This window comes from Triturus cristatus, chromosome 1_1 (genome assembly GCF_964204655.1).
Source record: "Triturus cristatus chromosome 1_1, aTriCri1.1, whole genome shotgun sequence".
NCBI classification, from domain to species: domain Eukaryota; kingdom Metazoa; phylum Chordata; class Amphibia; order Caudata; family Salamandridae; genus Triturus; species Triturus cristatus.
In genome coordinates, this window is record NC_140579.1 from 100,640,762 (window position 1) to 100,664,774 (window position 24,013).

The 24,013-nt window shown below is 49.1% G+C and overlaps 1 protein-coding gene across 1 annotated transcript in view; it reads left to right on the forward strand.

Moving 5' to 3' along the window:
* The first annotated feature begins 245 nt into the window (after nucleotides 1-245).
* Nucleotides 246-24,013, forward strand: part of LOC146869628 (solute carrier family 60 member 1-like) — a 182,904-nt gene continuing 159,136 nt past the window's right edge. Inside the window, exon 1 of the mRNA XM_085608908.1 lies at nucleotides 246-1,400. Coding sequence (XP_085465034.1) covers nucleotides 1,171-1,400 — 230 coding nt within the window. The 5' untranslated portion in view covers nucleotides 246-1,170. The remainder of the gene's footprint in view (nucleotides 1,401-24,013) is intronic.

The following is a 24,013-nucleotide window of genomic DNA, read 5'->3' on the forward strand; positions in this document are numbered from 1 at the left end:
GGTGAGTATCGCTTCTCCTGGAACGGATAGGGGGCCCGGGGGCTCTTCCCCGTCCCTCGTATGCCAGTGAGTTCTTTAGTACTCGCACTTTCACTTAGAGCGCCCCCGCCTAACATAGGGTGTGCCAGTGCCTTTCTCGCCAGTCTCTGCCACTTGGGTTTCCTTTTCCTTGACTGGGGCGGAGCTCGGCTCCCACTCAACCGCCCTGGACGGCCTCTCATAGCTGACACCACCCCCAGGCTGTCACCCAGAGCCTCTGTGGGGAGATGGCGCGCGCACTGCCGCCTGCGCTAAGTCACTGGGCACTCTGTATTCTCCACCCCAGGACACTTACCTAGTGCTCAACCGAGTTTGTACGTAACACGGTATATACCATTATTTAATAATACATTAAACCCACCACTGGATGATTCGAAACTCTTTTATTAACTGCAGGAAACTTTGCCAGCTGAAACAGTGTCCGCCTGGAAGTCGCCTCCCGAAAGTTCGTGAGAGGACAGTGAGCTCCGGAGAACCACTGCCCGACCGGCGAGTCCCCTGGGATCGGGTGTCAGCCCGTGGCGCCGCCCGGAAACCAGTGTCAGCTGGGGAGTTCCCAGAAGTAGCCCCTCCAAGCTCTCTTTGAAGATGGTGCCCATAGAGGACCAGTGTGAGTAGAGGGACCCCCAGGTGCATGGGAACCACTTCCGGTACGTAGCCTCCACTTAAAAGGGTCCGTGCAAGGCGTGGGAGTGCCTAGATCATGTGCCAGCCCGTGATGCCCTCTGGACCCCTGCCAATGGAGGGAGCCACTGAGTGGATAGCGACAAAAGAAGCGCCTCCTGAAGTGCAGTGCCATCTGAGGCAAAGCCTCAAGGAGCTGTACCTGCAGCGAGGAGTTCGCCCAAAAGACCAGTGCCAAGACGTCGCATACCCTGCCAACCTGTGCAAACACTGAAGCCACTGGAGGGCCGGTGTCAGAGGCACACCTTGAGACCCGGTGCCAGTAAAGGCTGCCTAGAGGGAGCTGTATCAGAAAAAGAATTCCCTGGCGGGCAGTGGCGAGGCTCTTCTCTCCCTGTCGCACGGCGCAGCAGCGGTCGCTCCCCTGAGGACTTGTGCCAGGAGAGGGTCCGCCTATTGGTGCCCCCGGTGCCCGACCGGTGGAGCCTCATAGGGACAGGAGCCGAGATGGTGTGGGACGAGAGGCTCGCGGCCCTCTTCCGGAAGAATCTCCAATCCACCCTGACCTACTGGAGCGTCTTCTTCAGCTTCGGCCTCTGCATCGCCTTCCTGGGCCCCACCCTGCTGGACCTGCGCTGCCAGACGCAGAGCTCCCTGAAGGACATCACCTGGGTCTTCTTCGCGCAGCAGTCCTGCCTCCTGCTCGGAACGGCCACCGCAGGACTCTTCAAGAAGACGTAAGGCGCTTTCCAACTCACCCACTGGCTCAACTGTCTGCGCTTTTACGCACCACTTTCACCTTCCGATTGTACGCACCTTTTCTTCTCCCTCCTCCGACTTGTAAGCTCCATTCCCCCCACTCAAGGCATTTAAGTAATAATGCTCTATGAACGTCTTCCATTTTTTCGCACCTCTTCCTCCTCCACGGACTACTTCTAACTTTACTCAGGACTTCCACCTTCTTCAGTCGCTTACGTTTTTGCGCGCCTTTCCCAGCTTTGCGCAGCACTTTCACCTTCTCCTGTCACTTCCCTCTTATGCAGCGCTTCTCCAAAAAGCGCTTCCATCTCTCCGCCACCACCATCGTCACGCACCTCTTCCACCTCCAGCAAGTTGCGTTACACGACGTGCTTTGTAGAAGTCACATTAACCTCTATGCCAACGCTGCCTGTGCCTAGACGTATGACCGATGTCTCCAGCGAGTGCATGGCCACCAAGCAGGGTTCATTTACTGTCACCATTATTATTATTATCCCCTGAACCCACACCACATTTTAAAATGCAGCCACTTTGTGGCCAATTAAGTAAGCCAGACAGCTTTACTGTCACGTTTGTCCATGTTGCCAATTTCTTTGTGGCAGAGTTTTTCAAAGTTAAATATATAAGTTCACTCTTAGGCTCCGCTTTTCATGACTTTTCCCCTCGTGACCCCACCTTACACCTTCATTCCCAGTTTATAGATTCTCGTTCCCGAAATAAAGCATTTTAAATTCCGGTTCTGATTACAGCTTCAGCCGTCAACGTCTGCAAATAGTTTACAGCAACAGAAACTCCTCGCCTCGGCGCTACCTGCCTATGTGTTCCTTTGTACATCTTATGCACACACGCACGTGCGCTTTTCGAACCTTTCTCGAATCTGTGGCCTGGGTGGACTCTTTGGTTTTCGCGCACTTCTTGTACTTTTAGTCACATTCTCCCAAAGTTTTATATCCAGGCTAAGGCCAGTCTTTCGTCTGATCGTGGCGATCACATGGCGAAAAACAACATCCTGGACCCCTCCCAGCACGGGTTCAGGCCGGGCCATAGCACGGAATCCGCGCTCCTAACTTCCACAGAAAGCTTACGGGAAATTACGTACTCCGGCAAAAGTGCCGCGCTGATATTACTCGATCTCAGCGCGGCCTTTGACACGGTCTCCCATGCCATCCTATTGAAACGCCTGGAAAACATAGGTATCGTAGGCGCGGCACTCCAATGGTTTAGATCATTCCTAACCAACAGATCGTTTAGGGTATCTGCCCCCCGTTTATCTCCCAACCTCAAAACATAGGACAAGGAGTTCCACAGGGCTCTGCCCTCAGTCCCTCCTTGTTTAACCTATACATGCAACCCCTGGCGGAGGTTGCCAAGAAATGGGGCCTCACAATGGTGTCGTACGCCGACGACACCCAGTTGGTCATCAGCCTCAACCATGCCCCCTCTCCCGATGCCACTAGATTCAGGGATGGTCTGACCGCCGTTGCTAAATGGATGACGGCTAATTGCCTTCAACTCAACGGCGGCAAAACAGAGGTGCTGATAATGGGGAAAAATAGTAACAACTGGAATGACCTCTGGTGGCCCCAATCACTGGGCCCAGCACCCCCCCCAAAGACTCTAGCTAAAAACCTGGGAGTGTGGCTGGACTCTGCTCTTAGCTTCCAGTCGCACACAAAAAAAGTTGCCGCAACCAGCATTGGCTTATTGAGAAGCCTCACCCCCATCTTAGGCTATTTTGACTCCAAAACTCGACAACTCATCGTACAATCTACCATTCTGTCCAGACTGGACTACGCGAGTGTCTTGTTGTTAGGAGCTAATAAAACTGAAGTTAAGAGACTCCAACGGATACAAAATTCGGCGGCAAGGGCTATAGTAGGTCTCCCTAAAAGATGCTCGGCGAGAGCGACCATTCACAGATTACATTGGTTACCCATGGAAGCCCGCATCCAGTTCAAAGCCCTCATATTCGCCTTTAAAATCATGAAGAACGAAGGCCCGGAGCTACTCCGCTCGCTGTTGACCCCCTACACTCCCAAACGGAACCTCAGGTCCATGGGGCAACACCTAGCAATGGTACCCTACACTAAGTTTTGCCGCATCGGAGGGCGCTCCTTCAAACTACTGGGGGCCAAATTATGGAACTCCCTTCCCCTCAATATTCAATGCATGGACAACATCCTAGCTTTCCGCAGAGCTATTAAAACCTATCTCTTCCCCCCCTGTTAGGTCCCTCCCTTCCCCCCTGTTTCAGCTGGTTGTGTTATGGTTCCAGCGCCGGGACGCCCCGTTGCGGGGGCAGCTGTTTGCGCTTTACAAAACTGATAACATAACATAACATTTTGTTTCCGAATGCTTACTCGGGGAATAGCCATCTAGGGGCATATCAGCAACAACCGGCGATAATTATCGCTAAGCGCACTTAGCGCTAGGATAATTATCGCCCTAGGATAATTATCGCCGGCTATCGCTGGAGATAGCGTGCTATCAGCAACGCTTATCTCCAAAGCGACAGAAATCCATGCGTTAGCTACAAAACTGTGAGATTATTGCTGGAAATCCAGCGATAATCGCACTGTGACAGGCGATGCCTTGCTGATAGGACAGGGTGGATTTAGCCATGTAATCCACCTCCCATTGGATTACATGGCTAAATCAGCTTGAAAGCAGGCGTACAGGAACCTGCGTTAAGCACGGTTAGCGCTTCTTTTCCAATCGCTAAGCAGGTTAGCGATTCCCTTGTTAATTGGAGAAATGTCGGTTAGCGACATTTCTCCAGTTATTTTGGGAAGGAACGCTCACTTTGCATCTCATTAGAGATGCATAGCTGGGTGTTGGGAGAAAGGGCGCTAAGGCAAGGATTCACGCGATAGCGTGACCTTGCAGATACTACGATAAAATTATCGCCGCTTTTCACCCAAAAACGGACGCTAAAGCGCCAATAATTTTATTGTGCCGGCTTGATGATATGCCCCTAAGTGTTCCATTCATCGTCGGCAGGGCCGCCTTTCTTGTTTCCAACCCTGTGGTTTGTTCTGATGGAACCGTCGCACACTGCTCTGCTCCCTGTCTCGGGGCTCTAGGTAGGAAGGGCCTGGTTAGCAGAGGTTCTGACGGCCCGTGTTTGAAGAGATGTTACCATAAATGTACCCATTTCTTCCCAATACCAGAAAACAGGCCCTCGCTTTTTCAGTCAGGCGGTGTCGTGAGGTGAGCCCCCACTGCCGCCGGAGTCACTGAGCTGCTCCAAACACGGAGGGAACGAGTTACGTTTGTAGATTTATATAGCTCAGCGTATCAAATCACCTCTGGGGTATCCAGGCGCTCTCCATGTTCACGGGAAGATTAAGGGCCATATTATCAAGAACACGCGATAAATAACGCAAATCGCGCTTCGCTCGTTTTTCATTACCGCACTCTATCGCTGAATTACATCGCCGTGTTAGCGGCGTATTAGTAACGCTTTGCTAACAGGTGGAGTACAATCCAGCGATAGACTGCGATAATGATCATTAGCATGTGAAATCCAGCGATGATTTCACAGCGTTAATGAAAAGCTTGGTAATAGGGGAGTGTGTACTTAACCACACAATCCACCTCCCATAGACAATAATGCTAAGTCAGGTTTTATTCAGGCGTTAGAATCATGCGATGATGGGGGCTTAGGGCGCCTTTTGTCATCGCTTCGCTGTTCAGGGACAGCGTTGTTAATACTGCGATGTTGGTTATGCGATCATTTCACATGTTGTCCGAGGAGGGAACGCCTACTTTGCATCTCATTAGCGATATCTATCGCTATCTTGAGAAGTGTTGCAGATTCGTCCGCTAACATGCGCTAATGCATGTTAGCGACGCCTTGCTAATATTGAGATAATAAAATTGCCACTTTTTCGGCGCTATGTGCCGAAAACGCGGCGATATATCTCTTGATTATATGCCCCCTAGTGATTTGCCCAGGATCACGGGATGCTGTGCCGACGCCAAGACTTGAACCGGATCCTGCTCTGGCACTGCGCCACATCCACACCCTATATTACAGGCATTATTCCTTCGTAATGGTAGATGTTCCACCACTGGGGCCAGGCATGTAGAATCTACTCCTGAACTTATCTGCAAGGTTACATTCGGGACCAATAGCTAATTAGGGGGAAAGGAGGTACTTGTATACTCACATCATTATGGCTAGAAGAGTGGGGTAGGTAGAACTGAGGGAGAAATCGCCCGAGGGATATTGCATCATCATCAACTTCGACTAGCCAGACATAGTGGGGATGCTAATACAACAGGCATCTAACGCTAGATCTTTCCCAACAGGAATTAAAATGTTACCACAAGGTTTCGTCTATTCGCAAGAGGACTCACACCTTATCAGGAAGACTAGAATCCCCTTGAGGCGATAGACAGATGAGGGGAGAAGGGTACAAGTATCTCCTATTCAGTTGCCCAATAGATTTTATCCCCTGAGTTCTCTAGATAATAATGACTGATTGGCCCCGTGCCCACTAATTTGTCGCGGGAGAGAGATGTGATATAGACTGAAAGGGGTTATTACTCTGCTAATCTGGTTTCCTCTCTAGGTTCACCTTTGAAGGTAGTGAGCTGAAACATGGCAAGGTTGAGTAATAAAAGGGCCAATGAGAGGTGACTTTGTATATGAAGAGGACAGCATAAAATGGACCTACAAGAAACTTAGGACAGAGAGAACTCCTTTTTTAGGTCTCGCCTGACCAGCGCTTTAGCGCTGCTCTGGCGAGACTTATAGTAAGCGCGTTTTGGAAGTGCAAACAGTGGCTTTGCAGGCCTCCAACTACAGTGCATGTGACCCGTCCGGGCGCGCGCACCATTTGGAGTCCTGCAACCACTTGTTTGCTTTCACTTTAGCCGTGATTCATCGCACCATTTGGCAGCCTGCGTGCCCGCCCCCACTCCCCCTCCCACTTCGTCAGCTTCAGTGCGCGCTTGTTTACCATCTTGTCTTTTTAAGGCTGTCGCCTACGGAGCCTGAGAACAAACTATAAATGACCGCATGAGCGCAGTTGTTACCTGTGTCACGGTTACTTCTAAGACAAAATAGGTAATTTTTAGAAACTGCCCAATATCGCGCGCCATATAATAGCTGCGCTTTGGCATTTACGGCGGCTGCTGGGGAAATTCCCTTCCTTCGCACACACGCCAAATTCCCAAAAAGGCCCAGAAACTACAATGTCTTGCATCCGATCCGGCGCGGGCTCCAGGCCGGCTATTGTGATCAGCCATCAAATAATTCATGGCCACTACAGGCGTATCACACGGATTTGTAGGCTCGTTGTGAGGCTGGAAACGAGACACCCGATTCAAATTTCAGACACACCGCACAATACAGGAACGAGGCCAAAATATACACGCAAAGCCATCGACGATATGCCATGGCGCCCCTTGATCGCAAAAAGAGATGCGCCTTTTAAAACCACGTACTCAATGTATGCATAGAATGCGCTCCTCCTTGGCGATCACATTAAGGGTCTGTAATAACACGCCCACCTTCACGTTTGCGTGACGAAATTGTAGCTCACTGTATGGATTTAACCCCTTGTGGGTTGTTTTTTTTTTTAGCTAGAGGCCGTCCAATACCAGAGCGTGCTAGCATTTTCCATCCGTTTTTGAGCATATCTCAGATACTGTAACGGACTTATTGCAGCCATAAACACGCCAAAATAAATTAACGTTGAGAGGTCAGAAGCGCCCTGCACCGCCACTGACTTTCGCAAACGTAGACTAGGGTGTAGAAATGTTTTTGGTGTTTTTTTTGCAGGTTTTATATAGCGCCAACTCGACCCGAAGGTATTAGCGCGCTTTACATGAGCACCGGTTACGTTACACATTCAGGCACGGGGAGATTAAAGTGATTTGCCCAGAATCACAGGATGTGGACGCGACCCCGAGACTCGAACCCTGGTTTCCAGCACCAAAGTCAGCAGTCTAGCCGACGGACCACCTGAGAGGGTGGGTAACGCAGTGCCAAAACGGGGTGCCTATGGTGCAAGGGGGCTATACCTATGCCCGAGGGAAGGTGAGGTGCAACGCATAAGATGCAGTGCGCCATCGGCGGTGCAATCCAACAATGGCGGCGGACTGCTGTTTTTGGGTTTCAGTGTTATGTTTTTCTATATTTATTCCGAAGAATATGGGGTTGAATATAGGTTGGAGAGTCAGCTATCATGCAATAAACATATAAAATACGCAAAAATGAGCCATGTTAAACTGCTCTTCTCTGTGGCCCCTCATACACAATAACGCATCATCCTAAACACAGCAGCAGAGCAACCACGTCACGTGTGTGCGGAGCACGAAGTCTCTCCTGCTTTACTGCAGACATAAGTAATTAAACATGCCATGTCTGCGTGCGGTGTGGCTTGGTCTCCAAAGGGGCGGGGCTGAGGCTCACGGCAAGGTCGCCTTCTCCGTTCTTAACCGAAATAATTACAAGTAGCTTTACTTTATCACAGGGAGGACTTGAAAGCCGGGGGAGGTCTGCAGCATTAACACTCTTTAAAGGTCCTGAAAAAAGTGCGTTGTGCATGCAGCACGGCACCTCTGCAGCTGCTGGTACTACTATACTACTGCATCTTTGTGGGATGCTCCTGCAGACAGACAGGCCAGCACAACCAATCCCGTGGTTCAGACAGACATAAAGGTGGAATTCCACAACCAGCCAACAGGAAGGTGCGAGGGGAGGAACCGAGTGATTGACATGTTATTCGGAGTAGAAAGTAGTAAACAAGCTCTGCCGCTGCAGACGGCTTACCGTTCCCAGAGCAGGGCTGCACCACCATCAAAACAAAGAGCAACGTAGGGGGGGGAGGGTGCCTGCCCAGCACGCCAAGAGCTTCTGGTATAGCGCAATAACAATCCGTAATCCACAGGGAAGGGGGGACCAAACCGAGAGCCAAGCTGAACTCCTCTTTACAGCCATTCCGAGATTCAGGTGAACGAGAGGAAACAATACAGCATTTAGCCTGGCTAAACGGGGTCTGGTATGAGGGGAAGGCAGAAGCAAATCCAGCACAGTAGCTGCGGCCAACTTAAAAAGAGAGGGAGAGCCAACCCTACCAAATAAGCCTGTTAAGGTTGTCACCGTACTCAGGAAAGATACGGGCCATGTGTTTACCTTTTACTATTCTGGAAGGGCGAAGAGATGGTCAGTGGATAACAATGTGTACATTTAAAAACAAGCATTTGCAATGCAATAGGTCTCGCATTATAAAAGTGTGAGCAGTTGGCATTGCTAATAATAATGCAACACTAGCTATTGGCATTTTAAATGATAATGGCATTTATTTATGTGTTTGTTTTATAAAATAGATAAAAAAGGCATGGTCATGAACAATGCCAATAGCTTAAACTTTTGTAAATGCGAGACCTATTGCATTGCAAATGCTTGTTTGGATGGGTATACTTCCTATTTCTCCGCAGCTCTACAGTCACAATCGGGTAGAGCCAGACGTGCAACGGCCAAAGGGCTCAACGGGCTTCAGCCCCCCCAGTTGTGTGGGTCAGCCCAGGCTGAGACAGCTTCTCCCCACACCCACAGACAATTCTTGAGCTGCTGTTGGCTGGCTGGTCTGGCGTCTTAACTCAGCCACACCTATTTCACAGGTCCTTAAAAGAACATTTACTTGATAACAAGCCTTTGTTGTTTTTTCAACCTCTCCTAGAGCCCCTGCATGTCCACTCTGCCTATTCATTAAAGTTGCAAATTACTTTTGCTGCCACAGTGTGAGAATGCATTTCTTGAAAGGTAACTTTAGGCTTTGTTTTTTTTTTTTTGCAGTTTTATACAGCTCTAACTCCACCCTAAGGTATTGAGGTACGTTTGCATGAGCACCAGTTACATTATACAAGGACACATTGCTGGATGTATTAGCCCACCCCCACCCCCCGAAATTTGGCTCTACATTGCTGGAAGTATTAGCGTCACCCCCCACAATATTTGGCTCTACATTCCTGGACGTATTAGCCCCCCCAAAAAAATAAATTTGGCTCTAGTTGCACCCCTGGGTAGAGCTACGGGGGGCTTATTCACTCTGGTATCCCGGAGTATCCCATGTAACTCTACACAGATAGAAACAGGTTCTAGCTGTCTGCTGGCGATCCAGCTGAATTTGAAACATGTGCCTTCTTTATTGGTTGTAAACTTGTATAACTCTTTGTACAGTCTAAATCTGCAGAACATTTGTTGGTTTTAAAGTCTTTCTTAAAGTCCTATGCGGACTATTAGGTGGAGATGTTAATATTCACTTGTGCCAATCAGTGTGTCACTTAGATGATTTCGTGTCTGGATGACCTTAATAATTGCCACTTCGAGCAACTAGTCAAGGGGACCTGCTCAATGATATTGCTGCTGGTCTTAAACTGGCGCGCATTGTGCAATCTAGAGAGGAAGAGGACATTCCAACTTTTAAGGGTGGATGTTCCAATTCTATCATTAATTATATATTCATCGTGGCCTTTTTAGTTCAATTTGTGTTGCATTTTGAGGTCAAATAGAGTCGGTTTAGTGAGCACAACCCCTTCTTTTAGATTTTGGAATGGAGAACTGGAGAGGCAGTCGCCTCTATAGTAGGACCTAGGAATACTGATATCCGACCACAGGTCCGAGCCGCAGATTGAAGCGGAGCAAGGTCCATTTGGTCCTATTTTTCAATAACCTCCACACTAAATGTGGCTGTGATATTAGACTTTGCTTAGAGTCCTTCTTAAGTGCCATCAATTGAATCTGTGTGCATGTTGCAAATAGCCTGGTGAGAGTGGAGGGTAAATTTAAGCCTAGGGGAGAGAAGTGGTTCGACCATAATTGGTCTAAAGCAGACCAAAACCTACTTATAGCTTAAAAAACAATTCCAGGAACAAGGGCAAAATCACTATTCAGAGGAAGAAATATAAACAGGCCTTAACGAATCGAAGAAAATAAATGAAAGAGCAAGCACGGGATCAACTACTTCAGGCTAATGTTTTAAAAAAGACTGCTAGTGTCTGGGAAATTGTTAACCGCCCCTTCTTTAATGGGGTCTCCAATAGCGTTTTAGATTGTATTACAATGCAAAGGTGTGGGTGCCGCATTTCTAGGGTATATCTGGAAATGTGACAGTGGATTTCCCCAATAGCACCCCGATATTGCCTGGAGGCGATTTTGATTTGATTTTCACTGAGGGGGAAGTATCAGAGGGCATTTCCACCATGTCAGAACAAGGCGCCTGGCCCTGATGGCATTTCTGCTGATTTATACAAGATGAGCCCCAAATTGTAGGATAAATAATAACTCATGTCCTGAATGCTTTACCATCCTCCTGGTCCAGGTCTAGAATTGTCCTGGTTTTTAAGAAAGGAGCTAGATCTGATCCGCGATGGTATAGGCCTGTACCCCTCCTAGATTCCATGGTGAAGGTAATGGGGAGAGTGATTCTCTCACAGTAACCTCTTTGCTGATTCAAAATAATGTTATTTCCAATCTCCAGGGCCAGAAAAAGGCATTTGAGATGAATGTCTAAATTAACTTTTGATCATCGGGAAATACACTGTAGCCAATAGGGGCATGTTACATCTTGCTTTTATGGATTTAACATCAACTTTGGACAGAGTCAACAGATAGAAACTTTGGCTTCTTTTTAGTAATAAGGGGTTGGACCTTAACATGGTCCATTTCTTGCACAAGTTACATTTAGATCTCACGTCAGCCATGAGGTACATTCAGACCGGGAGTCTCTCCCCACTGTAAGAGCGCACAGGAGGGTCACACACGGTTGTAAGTAGGCCCCACTCTTGTTTAAGTTATATATCAACAACTTGGGTCCAACATTATGTACTGCTTCAAGAGACATCCCCCAGGCTGGGACTCAGTTATTCCCAGCACTTTTATACACAGACGATGCGTTGCAGCTAGCTAGAACAGCAGGTGGGCTCCAGCATCTTCGTAATTCTTTCGTAGGCTTTATGAACACCCTAGATTTGAGCACTAATTATACTAAATCCCATGTTATGGTCATAGGACCCAAAAATAAAAGTCATAGGAAATGTTTTGGGGAAGGTACGGAAATGACTAGGCTTAAAGCCTTTTCCTTATTTAGGGATCCTCTTCGATGAAAGGAGTACACGAGCCACGCTAGGGAGGACAATAAAGGAATACAATGACCAGAGCTGTAGGTAGCAGCAATTTTTGATTTTGCGAGCAGATTGGGTGCCAAACATATACAGGCGCTTGTTAAAGTTTACCAAGACAAATGTATTTCCGTTAGCCAGTTGTGGGAGCGACATCTGGGAATACAAGGAGGCTACAGTACTACAGATAGTAGACTTGGGGCAATCACGAGACGGTAACGGTCAGTCCTACAATCCACAGCCTCCTTCATTGTTCATGAAGTGCTAGGTGTTGGGTACATGTCAGATCTTTGGCAATTTGCCTACTATTAAGATGGCTCAGGATCTGGATTAATCCTGATCTTGAGTTGAACCAGATAATCATAAAAGATTGTTTATCCTTGGCATACTCTCTTAACTCACCATGCGACCCAGAGCCCCGTTCCAGGATCACTACTGTGGTGCAAGGTCCGCAGTCTGAAGGGATACTCCTTAGTGCCAATATCGGCAACAGTTGTCACAAAACACATAAGTACATAAATAAACCACACAACACTGTATTGTAAGTGGAGAAATATTGCTGCAGGTTTATTAGCATAACCAATATGCAAACATGGTGGGTTATCTTACGGGCGATCCCAGGGCAGGCCAGCCCCTATGCCGCCTGCCCGTCTGATAAGCCTAAAGTACACCATGGCAAACGCCAAATGGTGTATACCAAATATTGAGAGGGGCCACCCCTCCCATCCGTGGACCCCCAGTCCACTTGCTTACTCACGCCCCCCCCGTGAGGGGAGGGCGGAGCATACATGGCAGCCCCCGGTTGCTCAGACCCACAACCGCCTGTCGGCTAACGGGGCGCCGTCGTTCTTCCAGGGGACAACGCTAAAACATCCCTGGGTATCCTGGCTTAGCACCACGCGGTGCTGCTGCATGATGTACCCCTTGGTATGTGCAGACTCTGGATCGCCCTGTAACTCCTCCACAGCCTAGGGAGTGGCCACCGTCACTACCAGGGCCCCCCACCAATGTAGGCCTTTTTACTTACAACCTGCTGATTGCCAGGCTTCTCCCAGGTCCAGCCAAAACAGGTCTTAACCAATACAGGGCCGGAGGCCAGCATGCCCCATCAGGACAGGGGCCCCCATCCTTTCTAAATTCCCTGTGGATTTTTGACTGAATTGACCTGAAACCTAAAAATAGGCGATGGTCCAATGTTGCCTTTGCCTGGCTGAAGAACAATACCTATGACAAGCCACTCCTGCCAGGAAGTGCCAATGCGGGTGGAGTTAAGAGTTGACAAGCCTGCTCTACTTCCTCTTTCCTCAGTTATCTGAGTCTCGCACTAGTCGGAGTATGACCATCACCTTCCGACAGTCACCACCCTATGTGAAGCCTTGCCCTCCCAAACCTCTGCCAGCATACCAGGGATTAGACAGGACAGCGTGACCCAGGGGGGGAGACCAAGGCATAAATACCTCTATATGTTGAATACTGGGAAAGCCAATAGTTCTCCTGCTACTTTGTAGCCCAGATATGTTTCCCAGGAGTTTCCCCCCAATCATATGGACCAAATCGCCCCCGTTGGAAGACCACTTCCTCAACCTGCATAGCTGCCAGCCAGTGCTGGAGGGCGGGAGAAGTTACCCGGTACCGATACTCACATCAATGGTACCTGTTTCGTCGAACTCAAGGACGGGCTAATAAGTGAGCAACCAGGCTCTGCCCTTGTATCCAGAGGTCAAACCCAAGCCCCTCTAAGTTCTGCTGCTTCACCTGCCTGTTAACACGAATCCCAGGGCAGACCGCCGGCCTATAACCCATGCTTGGCCATGCCTGAGCTAAAACACCTCTGAACAGCATGACAAAAGGCTAACCACAAGCATTGCATTCTGAATGTTCCTGACACTGCCAAGAAACATGCGCATAACTAAAGCAACTGGCACCATGCCATAAAAGTATCAATTCAGCCTTCTATGAATGCAAAATGTGCTCTTGTGGCGATCCGTATTAGTGCTCCCTCCAAACCAGCAGCCCTAACCAGGCAACCCACACCATCTTGGCACTGGCACATTCCCGCCCCAGCTGCCCTAGAGTGTCTGGTCGTGTGTAGCCACAACCTTACGTTTTATCACTGACGTTATATCAGGGTATGATGACACTCATCTAACTCTACTGCTGAGTGCCCGTTGCACCATCGCAAGTATGTCTTTGCCTACTCAGTGTCTGGCTGCAAAGTTAGATGACATTGGCAGCCCAGCCCCGGGAGAAAATAGCAGCTTTACAGTTTCTGGTGCTATAGACGGTACCCGTAGCCTGATGGAACAGAATGCAATTCCCTTGCTCCTGTTGAGCACGAACCCACAACCAATTGCTCACCATGGTTCAATACCTTCCTGCCGCTAATCATTTCCTAGCAAAATGTTGACAAATCTATGTTCTGCAATGGCACTACTTTGCAGCCTGCACCATTCTGCCAGTGCAGAAAAGACCTTTGTCATGCTGCCTGGCCTAATCAATCTTGCCCTGTTCTAGAAGCGCCCGCTTAGGCCCTAGAGCAAACAATTCGCCAGTAACCCCAAACTGGCCCTGATGCGAGACAAACCATGCCAAGGCACACAGGTGAGTGTAATAACTAATAGCAGGTCTAACAGTGTCAACAGGCATCCTCAGCTTACAATAGGAGTGAGGGAGTAAGGGTATCCAGTGAGAATAAAGATGACAGCTTCCCATCTGACCAACCGTGGTGGGAACCACTCCTGTATATTCTAGTACAAATGGTCCCAGTTCACCTGTCACTGCCTGATGTCTGTGACCTAGGTACATGGTCCCCTTGCATGGCGGCATGCCATTGAGACCAACATCCAGTCCCCGATAAGTACCACTATCTGCCTACGCTACAATCTTGCCTAGCGTTCCTTCATGCCCAGATATACCATGCGATGATTGCTCTCTTCCGTCACTTGACCCGACCACACCTAGAAGAACAAACACAGCGAGAGGAAGCGGCCTGTGACCTGCCCCAAGACTCTACGAAATCCTCCTACCGAATGATGTAGGAGCTCGCCACCAACCTCTGTCCAAGCCTGCCAACCCCACAAGTATTTGGACCCCTATTGCTCCAAGAATTGGAGGGGGGAAAGGAGGGGCTGTCCTGTCTGGAGATGTGTGTAATGGAGGACATGCGTCCTAGAGTACCTATTGTTTGGGTGCAAATATCAGTACCACGAGTACCTGATGTGTTTAATACTAATAACAGTAGTAACAACTCAATCAGCACAGGGCTAGTTGCCCCCCCACCCAGTCTTGCAACCGTGTGTGACAAACAGGGAGATTAAAGGAATGCTAAACCCAGTCAGACACAGAAAGACCCACCACGTGGCTGTGCCCAAAAACCACCATCCCGCATCAAACCGACCCGATGGAAAGACAACAAGAGCCTAACGCTCTACACCCGCGACTGACCCAGGAAATAACCAATCGTTTAACAATTGAGTAAATAACAACGGACATCCTTTCAGCATCTGAAGGCCTAGCCATTTCAGACGTAACCTGGGACCCCAATGCCAGGCATCAGAGCAGGCCTCGGCACCTGTAGTGTGTGTGATCTTTGCCCACTTCCGTGTGAGCCAGGGCCCGCGATGCATACTTTCTTCATGATCGCTGAAGCACACGTAAACCACCCTAGCTGTTCCTTGTCGCTAGGTCATCCTACCCTAAGAAGCCCCAATGAACGACCAGGTAACATTAACACTCACTCAACACTAGGCGTAACTCTTTGCTTAGCCTAGGTGCTGGATGCAAAGTGACACCTCCCCCTGCTCCCGACCATAGTGGTGAAGAGTCCCATGAGTGCCCGGCTAATATAAAAGACCCCGACAGAACCGAGTGAGCCCTGCGCAGCTACAAGTGTTTTCCAGAGTAAAAATTGGTCTGCAGGGCTACCCAGCATGCTCAGGCACTGGCTATGGCATACAGACCGGCCACCAACACACCGCGCATTTACTAGGTGTTTCAAGTCCACTCGGTCTCATTTGCCAATAAACAAAGCATTGCAACCAAGCCCCCCCAAAACCAGGCCCAGTCCCCCGCTGCGGCAGGAATACTATCAATCAACCTCCCATCTCTCATCATCAGTACTGGCTTGACTATGCCTCTTTGTTGGATCAGCCTGCCTGACCCAAAATGAATGTTTCAACCTTGAGGGTAGAGTCGGCTCTGCAGCAGCACCAGAAGTACTTTACCGAACAGGGAAGTCCCGCCTCGGCGGTGTGAGCTTTTTGCCAGAGCCCTTGTCTGCCTGACCTGGGACATCAGGGTCTGGGGCCTTCATTTTAATCTGTTACACTCCGAGATTTGTAATTTTGGTTGATTTCCATGATTTTAATAGGGGAGCGAGAGTGGTGGGGTGATCCTGTTTGTAGTGTCTGGCTGGACACATTCTAGTGTTCTGCTTTGCTGTACCCCACACTTAACACCCACCACAGGCGTCACCGGTCAGGTGAGCCTGCAAATAAAATGGGGCGGGCGCACGTGCCCTGGGCCAGTTCCAGTATGGCACTACAGTGTCTGTGTGGTTCTTTTACCTAGCATGTGGGCCTAGGGCCCAAAACACCACAATGACGAGGAGCGGGTCCGACCGCACGTGTACACCGGCTGCCTGTCTATCATGCCCCGGTGGGAGATGAAACCTACACCCGCATGCGTGTAAGGCATGACCCTGCAAAGACGTTTGGCCGGGTAGAGAAGCATTGTGGGAGTGCTGCGACACCAGAGAGTGACCCCCCCCACGCATATCCAGCCAGCACGAGAGCACCAGTACAGGGCGCGGGTGAAGCCGACAAAGTGGATGAAACCAGGCCAGCATGCGGCTGAGTTCACAGTAAGCACCAGCAACCCTTTTGTGGCGGCCCCGTCCAGGGTGGTGAATGGAGGAAAGCATTAGAGCTGCGGCGCCATAGCAGCGGCAACCTCAGCCCCTCCTCTTAGCATACTCTCTTAACTCACCATGCGACCCAGAGCCTCGTTCCAGGATCACTACTGTGGTGCAAGGTCCGCGGTCTGAAGGGATACTCCTGAGGCCTACCACGAGGTGTCCGCAGCGCCCGGAAAGCCGCATAGGGTGAAGCAACCCGCCTTCCAATGCAGGCCGGTTCAGCCGTCGGGCTATACCAAGCAACCTGCCTCAGTCTGCCCCACTAGGAAAAGAAGGGGAAAACACTCTCCTCAACGAAGCAGAGCTGCAGCACCGTATCTGTGGCAGGCCTACCCGCCAACTGCCTGCCCACCGCCATCGGCATTAATGAGGAAGGACTGACTGCCTTCCCGACGTGGTACCCGTTTTGCCACTAAAAGAAGCCCCGCACCCGCAGTGACTACCTGGTGACACCCACATTGCCCTAATGAGGAGTCTTCGGTTCCCTGCTGCACCGCGGGCAGCAGGGAACGGTGACAACCACCACAGGCGCGCAGGAGGAAAAGGAGCACAGCGACAGGACAGAGGACTCATACCACCACAAGATGAGCGCACCCAGAGACACCAGACAGCCATCAAGCCGGACCGACATCCCTGGAGATAGCCCAATGGGAGAACCAAATGTAAGCTGCAGCTATCGTGAACAGCGCCTCTCACCAACGCTTCCCAGTGCGACGTCCAGTCCCGAAGCCAGCCCGACGTCCCTGGAGACAGCCCAATGAGAGAACCAAGTGTAAGCTGCAGCTAGAGTGAGCCGTGTCTCTCTCCAATGCTTCCCAGGGCGACCGCCAAGTCCTAAGCATTTGCAGTCCAAGTCGGACGGCATCCCTGCTTCTCACCGCAGATACCACGAGTGAAGAACCGCCTCAGCAAGATGAAGACATGGGCTGCGATGTCCTTCCAGTCCTCTTCACTCCCCGAGGTCACCTAAAGCTAGAGATCGCCAACTGTTTGCCCAACTGATAGAAAATAACTATGTTCATCATCCAGGTGCATCATCACCAAGGAGCATCACACCACCAGAGTGGATCCCCGCACTCCAAACAACCGGAGTTCTACGAGGCGGACCACCCAGGAACCTTCTGTGTGCCACAGTCAACCCGAAGCCTGCCAAAGTAAAGCATACCCGACCATTGCAATATCCACCCTTCGGATTACACAAGACTTGGCCGTGGCCCTGTTGGGAGTTCCGCAGCGACCCCTCAGCGCAGCCTACGAAAAGGCCCGCACAGCCCACGGGGTCACGTTTCAATCCAGGAGCAAGGGCCTCGACGGAATTCCTGTGAAAGGGAATCCGAATAGGAGAAATGCGTCGGCAGCAGCTCCACAATGGGTACAGGAAGCATGGAGGTCATAGTTGAAGAATGGTCAACCAAAGACCATCAGAGGAAGGCACAGAACCTGAGTCTTGACGGCGAGAACATCTAGACGGAGACACCACCCGCTGCGGCTACATGAGCGACTTGGCGGTGGTCCTGTTGGCAGTTCCTCAGCGGCGCCTTCGCGTGGCCCACACGGCCCCCCCCCAAAGAGGCTCCAGTGAGAGAGGAGTCCAGGTGAGAGAGGCAAGTCTGAAGTTGCTCGGCTGTCAGGAGCGAGGAAGACCATCAAGCACGTCACCTCCAAGGAAAGGCCTCACACACCGAGATCATATCCAATAGCTGTAGGTTTGTCGTCCACCGCAACCTGAGCACCTGAGAGATCTCCAGAGTGGATTCCACCACTTCTACAGATACACAGAAACTTGAATTTTGTACATAGACTCCAACACCGCAAGACCAGGCCGGTCTAAAGTACATCGCCAAGGCGGACTAAAGCATCCTGACCACGCGGTCCAAAGCTCTAGCACTGCCTGGCTGATGACCTGAAGAGACTCATTTGGTGCTATGTGTTTGTTTATTTGTTTTCTTACAGGTTGGACTTTTGTTTGTTTCTTTTCATTAAAGTTTGGGAGGGATGTAGTGTCCGGCTGGACACATTCTAGTGTACCCCACACTTTACACCCACCCACCGCAGGCGTCACCGGTCAGATGAGCCTGCAAATAAAAGGGGCCAGGCGCACGTGCCCTGGGCCAGTTCCAGTATAGCACTACAGTGTCTGTGTGGTTCTTTTACCTAGCATGTGGGCCTAGGGGCCAAAACACCACACTGTTGACACAGAGTCATCTGTTATAATCCTGCAACAGTATTGACAGTTGCTTTTTGTCGAATTCTGATTCTAATTGGGTGAGCTTCCCCTTTAAAACTCTGCTCATGAGTGAAGACGCCCTCACCCTACAACCCGTTCGGGGGATACCATTTCGTACATGGGTGGATTAGGCCCAGTCAGAAGGTTTTGTGGACAAAAACAAAACCTGTGGCCGGCCCCCGACCCAGAGAACCCGATTTCAATCCCTGCTTCATCCCAGGTTGACTAAAGGGTGTGACGCTGAACAATTACTTTTCTTCCCAGGGCCTCCTTTTTCGTAATGGTGACACTCGAGATCACCCTGAAATAATTACATTCAGGAGGTGCACTGTACAAACACCTCTCTCGAATGCAGTGGTCGAACTGCATTAAAACAAGAATGGGAACTTTAATGCTGTGAACAAAGGAGGCAGGGCGAGTGAGAGTAGGGACTGGTTCAAGGGCGTGGCAAAAAAAGATCTATTCTTGACCTTTTCTTCTGTCTTCCACCTTCTGCATATAAAATAAGGTAAAAATAAAAATTAAAAATCAATACAACTTTACTTAGTCAGTGGGAAATGCAGATTGTACATTATGAAACATCTATTAATGCATAGCAGAGGTCTGTGTGAGCACATAGAGGCCCACATACTCCTGGTTGATGCAGTGGGGAATAGTGATTTCTGTATGTTTAGTGCTACGATGTCAGCCTGTGACAGAAAGCACTGTGAATATGTAGGTCATTGTTTTAAACTGACTGACTTTTAAAAGCACACACTTCCCAGCTAAGCTGGTAGCTCCTTTACAATACACCTAAAAAATAATGAATGTGTGTCAGGAGGTAGCTTTAAGGGATCCCATTAATTAAAGCTAACACTGGCTTCTAAACACCCTTCACATTTGCAGATTAACCTGTTGCACATATTTACATTTCTTTCAGGTAAGCAGGCACCTTGGCAAGAGGACTTGTTCAGCTGGCTGGGTCTCCCTCGGTTTCACAGCACAGGAGCCTCCCCGCCTTATACTTCAGCTGATGCATTTCAAGTGTCGGAATGAACCGTCCCTGGGGCAGTTGTCTTTTCACAAAAGGCACGAGGAACTGTTTTTGTGAAACTAAAAAAGTGACGGCACATTGTGCCCCTCAGATCCCACCCACTGCGACCATTGCTTGTGCGAGGCACAGGGCATTTGACTTGCTGCTTGTGTCACAAGTAAAAGAGTCATTAGGGCAGAAGGTGGAAAGACTGTGAGACCATCCAATAGCTGATGTGCACAATGTGTAACCAGGAAACCTGGTTTCAGTTTCGACTTCCCAGCTTGACCAAGCTAAGCAGTGTCGCCGTATGGTCCCACCGCTTTGGTGAGAGACCTTATGGTGCACGTGTGTGCTACAAGTGACCTATAACATAACCCAAGGTACCTACTTTTCTTCACTGGGCCTCCTTGTCCACGATCATCACTTTACATCGAACCGTGAAATATAGAAGTTCAGGATGTGCACAATACAAAAATCCCTCATGCAAATAGTTAATAAAAACATAATTTTTATACATTTTAATAATAAAGGCTTATAATCAGAACTCGTTCAGACGGGGGTGGGGGATGGAGAGGGCAAGCAAGTGCTACTGACATCAATCCCTGGGGTGGGAGTCATTTGCCTGTGTGGTTCTGGGGTCTGTCCTACTCCGGCTCCATGAACTTGGCCTAGGACAACTTCCTTGACTCTATGGTAGCGATGAAGAGGAGTCACAGCCTTCTCACGGAGACAGTGGAAGGCGCAACTTCAGAGCGCAACATCCAACTCAGTGTTAACTGCATCTTGAGAAGGAAAATGACATCAAAGCACCGGAGTCTGGCTGTCAGGCAGATACCAGTCCTCAGCAATCCTCCGAGTAATTACGGAGAGATGATGGCGCTGAAAAATATTCCCAGAATATTGGTCCAAAATAGCATCTCTTGATCAGTGTCTGTAGCCATTTCAAAGGTATGATCTGTTGGAGTTTTTGCAGTACTCTGGAGGCTACCCAAGATGTTGTGTTCCCAAGATGTCATGTAGCACTTTACAAAAATGCAAATAAAATAAATAAGTATGTTTAATGTCAACCTCTCCAAGAACTAAAGGTCCTGCTTCACGTCCAAGTAAAGGTGGGCGAGCCAGCAAATGAACAGGTGGAGCTGAGCCAGAGCCAAGGGTCGTCTCTGGCTGTAAAAGTCTGTGCACAATTCAAACCTTGAAACTATTGGCTGGTAAATCCTGCAACAAACATAATGTTAGAGTATGGTAACACTTCTTTAGAGTTTAAAAAAAAGTGTATTTCTTCAATGTCCAGAAGCATTTCACCTTAGGACATCAGATTATATCTCTGCACTTAGAAGTATTTATTAAAAGTGAAAGTTTTAAAACATGAACTGAAAAATATTGCTGTCCCGCCCTTATGACAATGCTATTAGTGAACTAAGAGGCACATCAGGTATCATGCTCACAATATATGTGGCTCAGATTCGTATTTTAGATGGAGATACATTGTAGGCTGCTAAATCATCAAACACAAGAGAGGTTTTTGTGCAGCGCACATCCTGAACTCACAAATTTTCAGGTGCTCTCAAATGCAGCATTGAACAAAGCGAAGACTATCTGAAATTCATTATAGGCCTAGGATCCCACAATTTGGTCAAACAAGGAAGCTGGGATGGATCCCAGACTTTTCAGTTTCACACTGTGCAATTCAGCCTCTAGATTGCTATTGCTTTCTGAGATCAAAGGTTGATGCTTTGTCTCTAATTCTTGTAGGATGAGATTAAAGCGGAGCTGAGGCTTTAATTCAAACCTGGTTCCCCATATTGCATGGTCAGTAGCCGGAGTCACTAGGCCGCATTGCCTCCAGTAAAAGCTCAGCTTGTTTTGTGCTTGAAGTTCTAAAAGGAGCTCGAGCTGAGCTGGAGCCAGGATTCTGGCTCGAACCTGGCTCGAGATTTCAGATGCTCACCCACCTCTATATCAAAGAAGACTCCTGAGGTCAAAAGGGAATCTCCTGAGCAGGCTGTAAATATCTAGGCCCTCATTCTGAGTGGCCTCTTAACTCTGAAGGGTCTGGTAACTGTAGTTGCCTGTCCTATCCAAATTAAAAATTGCGGCATTCAAAAGACACAATTAGAACGGCTATGGTTCGTTATCACCGTACACTGTACAATTCCTGCAGGATTAGGTGCTAACTCCTAGGGCCATCCGTCTGAAAGGCCCCAGTAAATCGAAAAGTCACAGCAAACAGAAGAAGCGTGTAGGTTTAACTATGACTCTACAGGAAACAGTATCCCACAATAGAATCAAAATGGTGGCATGTCACCTGGAGATATGATCTACTGAGCACCAGCAGAAACATGCAGGTTATTCCCCAAAAGCCCATAATTCAGGTGATTTCCATCCCCAGAAGACACCCTGGGTATCAGTCACTCCACAAATAAAGGGGGTAAAAGGCCAGCTTCCGCTGAACTGGGATGGAGCCATAGAGGTAACAGCGGCTACTGTAGCCTCAACGCTTGTCCGTTGATCCTTCGGAACCCCAGGCACTGTTCTTGAACCTGCTAGCCTCGGGGATCACAATAGCAGCTTGAGAAAGTGATGCTGGACCTGGAGTTTACTCTCCACAAACCCCTCAGCACCAATTAATAATTGTTCACGGGGTAAGCATAGTCGCTGTCACCTATGTCATTGTACAACTAGATGTTTTAATCTGTGACGTGCATGATTGAGATTAAAGTTTATGTGAGATGTCACTTATACAGTTTTAGTGTGCCCGGGGTAGCTTCTCTTTTGGAGTCACACACCTTCTTTGCATACACTACACATGAACAGGGGTTGTGTCAGGTAGGGACATAGTATAAGGCAGCAAATTCAGCACTGTTTTTTAGGGAAAGCGGCTGCAGGAGGAAGTGAGAGGGAAATGCCTCCTTGGAATGCTGTATGAAAATATATTTTTACTTCTCATGCGTTACATCGCATGCCTTTACAACGTGGTTGTTACAACGACCGCGTTGTTACAATGCAAACTATTACATTGCAAGTGATTTCAATGATTTGCTGTAGGGGGCGCGCTGGATTTAGGAATAGTATAATTTGCTATTCCTACTCCAGTTTGTGCAACAGCAGGGAAGGTGTTGGATTCTAAATCCAACACCAGTGCGCCTCCTACAGCAAGTCGTTGAAATGACTTGCGATGTAATGGTTCAGGTTGTAACAACCCGGTCATTGTGACGACCGCGTTGTAAAGCAAAAGACACACAATTGCTGGACGGAATGCAGAACAAATCAAAACATTCACCCCCAGTCGAGAGATCTGGGTTAAATCCATCATTCTTTTGCTCACCATGCCACCCCAGTTTAGACCTGGCCATATGCAAATCAGTCTTGACCCTGTGCCTCATGGGAACAGTCCAGCCCGAACTGCCAAGCCAGGTCCTCCCTGTACCGGAAACAAGCATCCTAGGACCAGTTTCGGGGTTTCACCCCTCATCAACCAGGATAGCTTGGTTCCAGTGGCACAGTGAGCCCAGGACCCACGTCTGGGCTTACCTGGTGCACTTAGGGTGAGAAAGCAAAATACACACAATTGATGGACGGAATGCAGAATAAATCAAAACATTCACCCCCAGTCAAGAGATCCTAGGACCAGGACCCAGAGTTTTTGCCTTATGTTTCTCCTGCTGGACTTTTTAAGGTATTCCATAAAGTAATTCCAGAAGTATCCTCTGCTGCTTAACCAGACTTCCAGGCCCCGTATTATTGACAGGCTGCACTGTCCCCGTTTGCATCATAGCGCACCTTCAATTAAGTGCACCAGGACTAAACTGGGATAGTACACCCCATTATAAATAATGCACTGTCCTCAGGGTAGCTGTGAACTTGCGCTGGACTAGGGGCAGCACATTCAGTGTCTTTCTCTGTGCCAGCAACAGCAGCCTGCACTTTAAAGAGGGAGCAGAGACTACCCTGCAGTTCAGTGCAGTGAGTGACTGCACCCACCTACAGGGGGTGTCCGGAGGGTCTATGGAACTCCCTTTCATCCTTCAAGAGGGCTGTCCTCACGGGGGGCCAGTCAATGTGGCACCTTTTTTATGGCGCACATCTGTGTGCCACCTATGTGGTCTGTGTGCCTCTGAGTCCACAACAGGGCACAAGCACAGAGGCAAAGTGATTCCCTCAGTTTCATGGGGCCAAGATCCATGCACATGAGAGAATGCCCTCTCAAGATACAGCTGGCGCCACATGTTCACCAGCACTATCAGCATCATAGAAGGGGCAGCACAAGCGTCTGTGGACCTTCTGTAAAACCATAGTA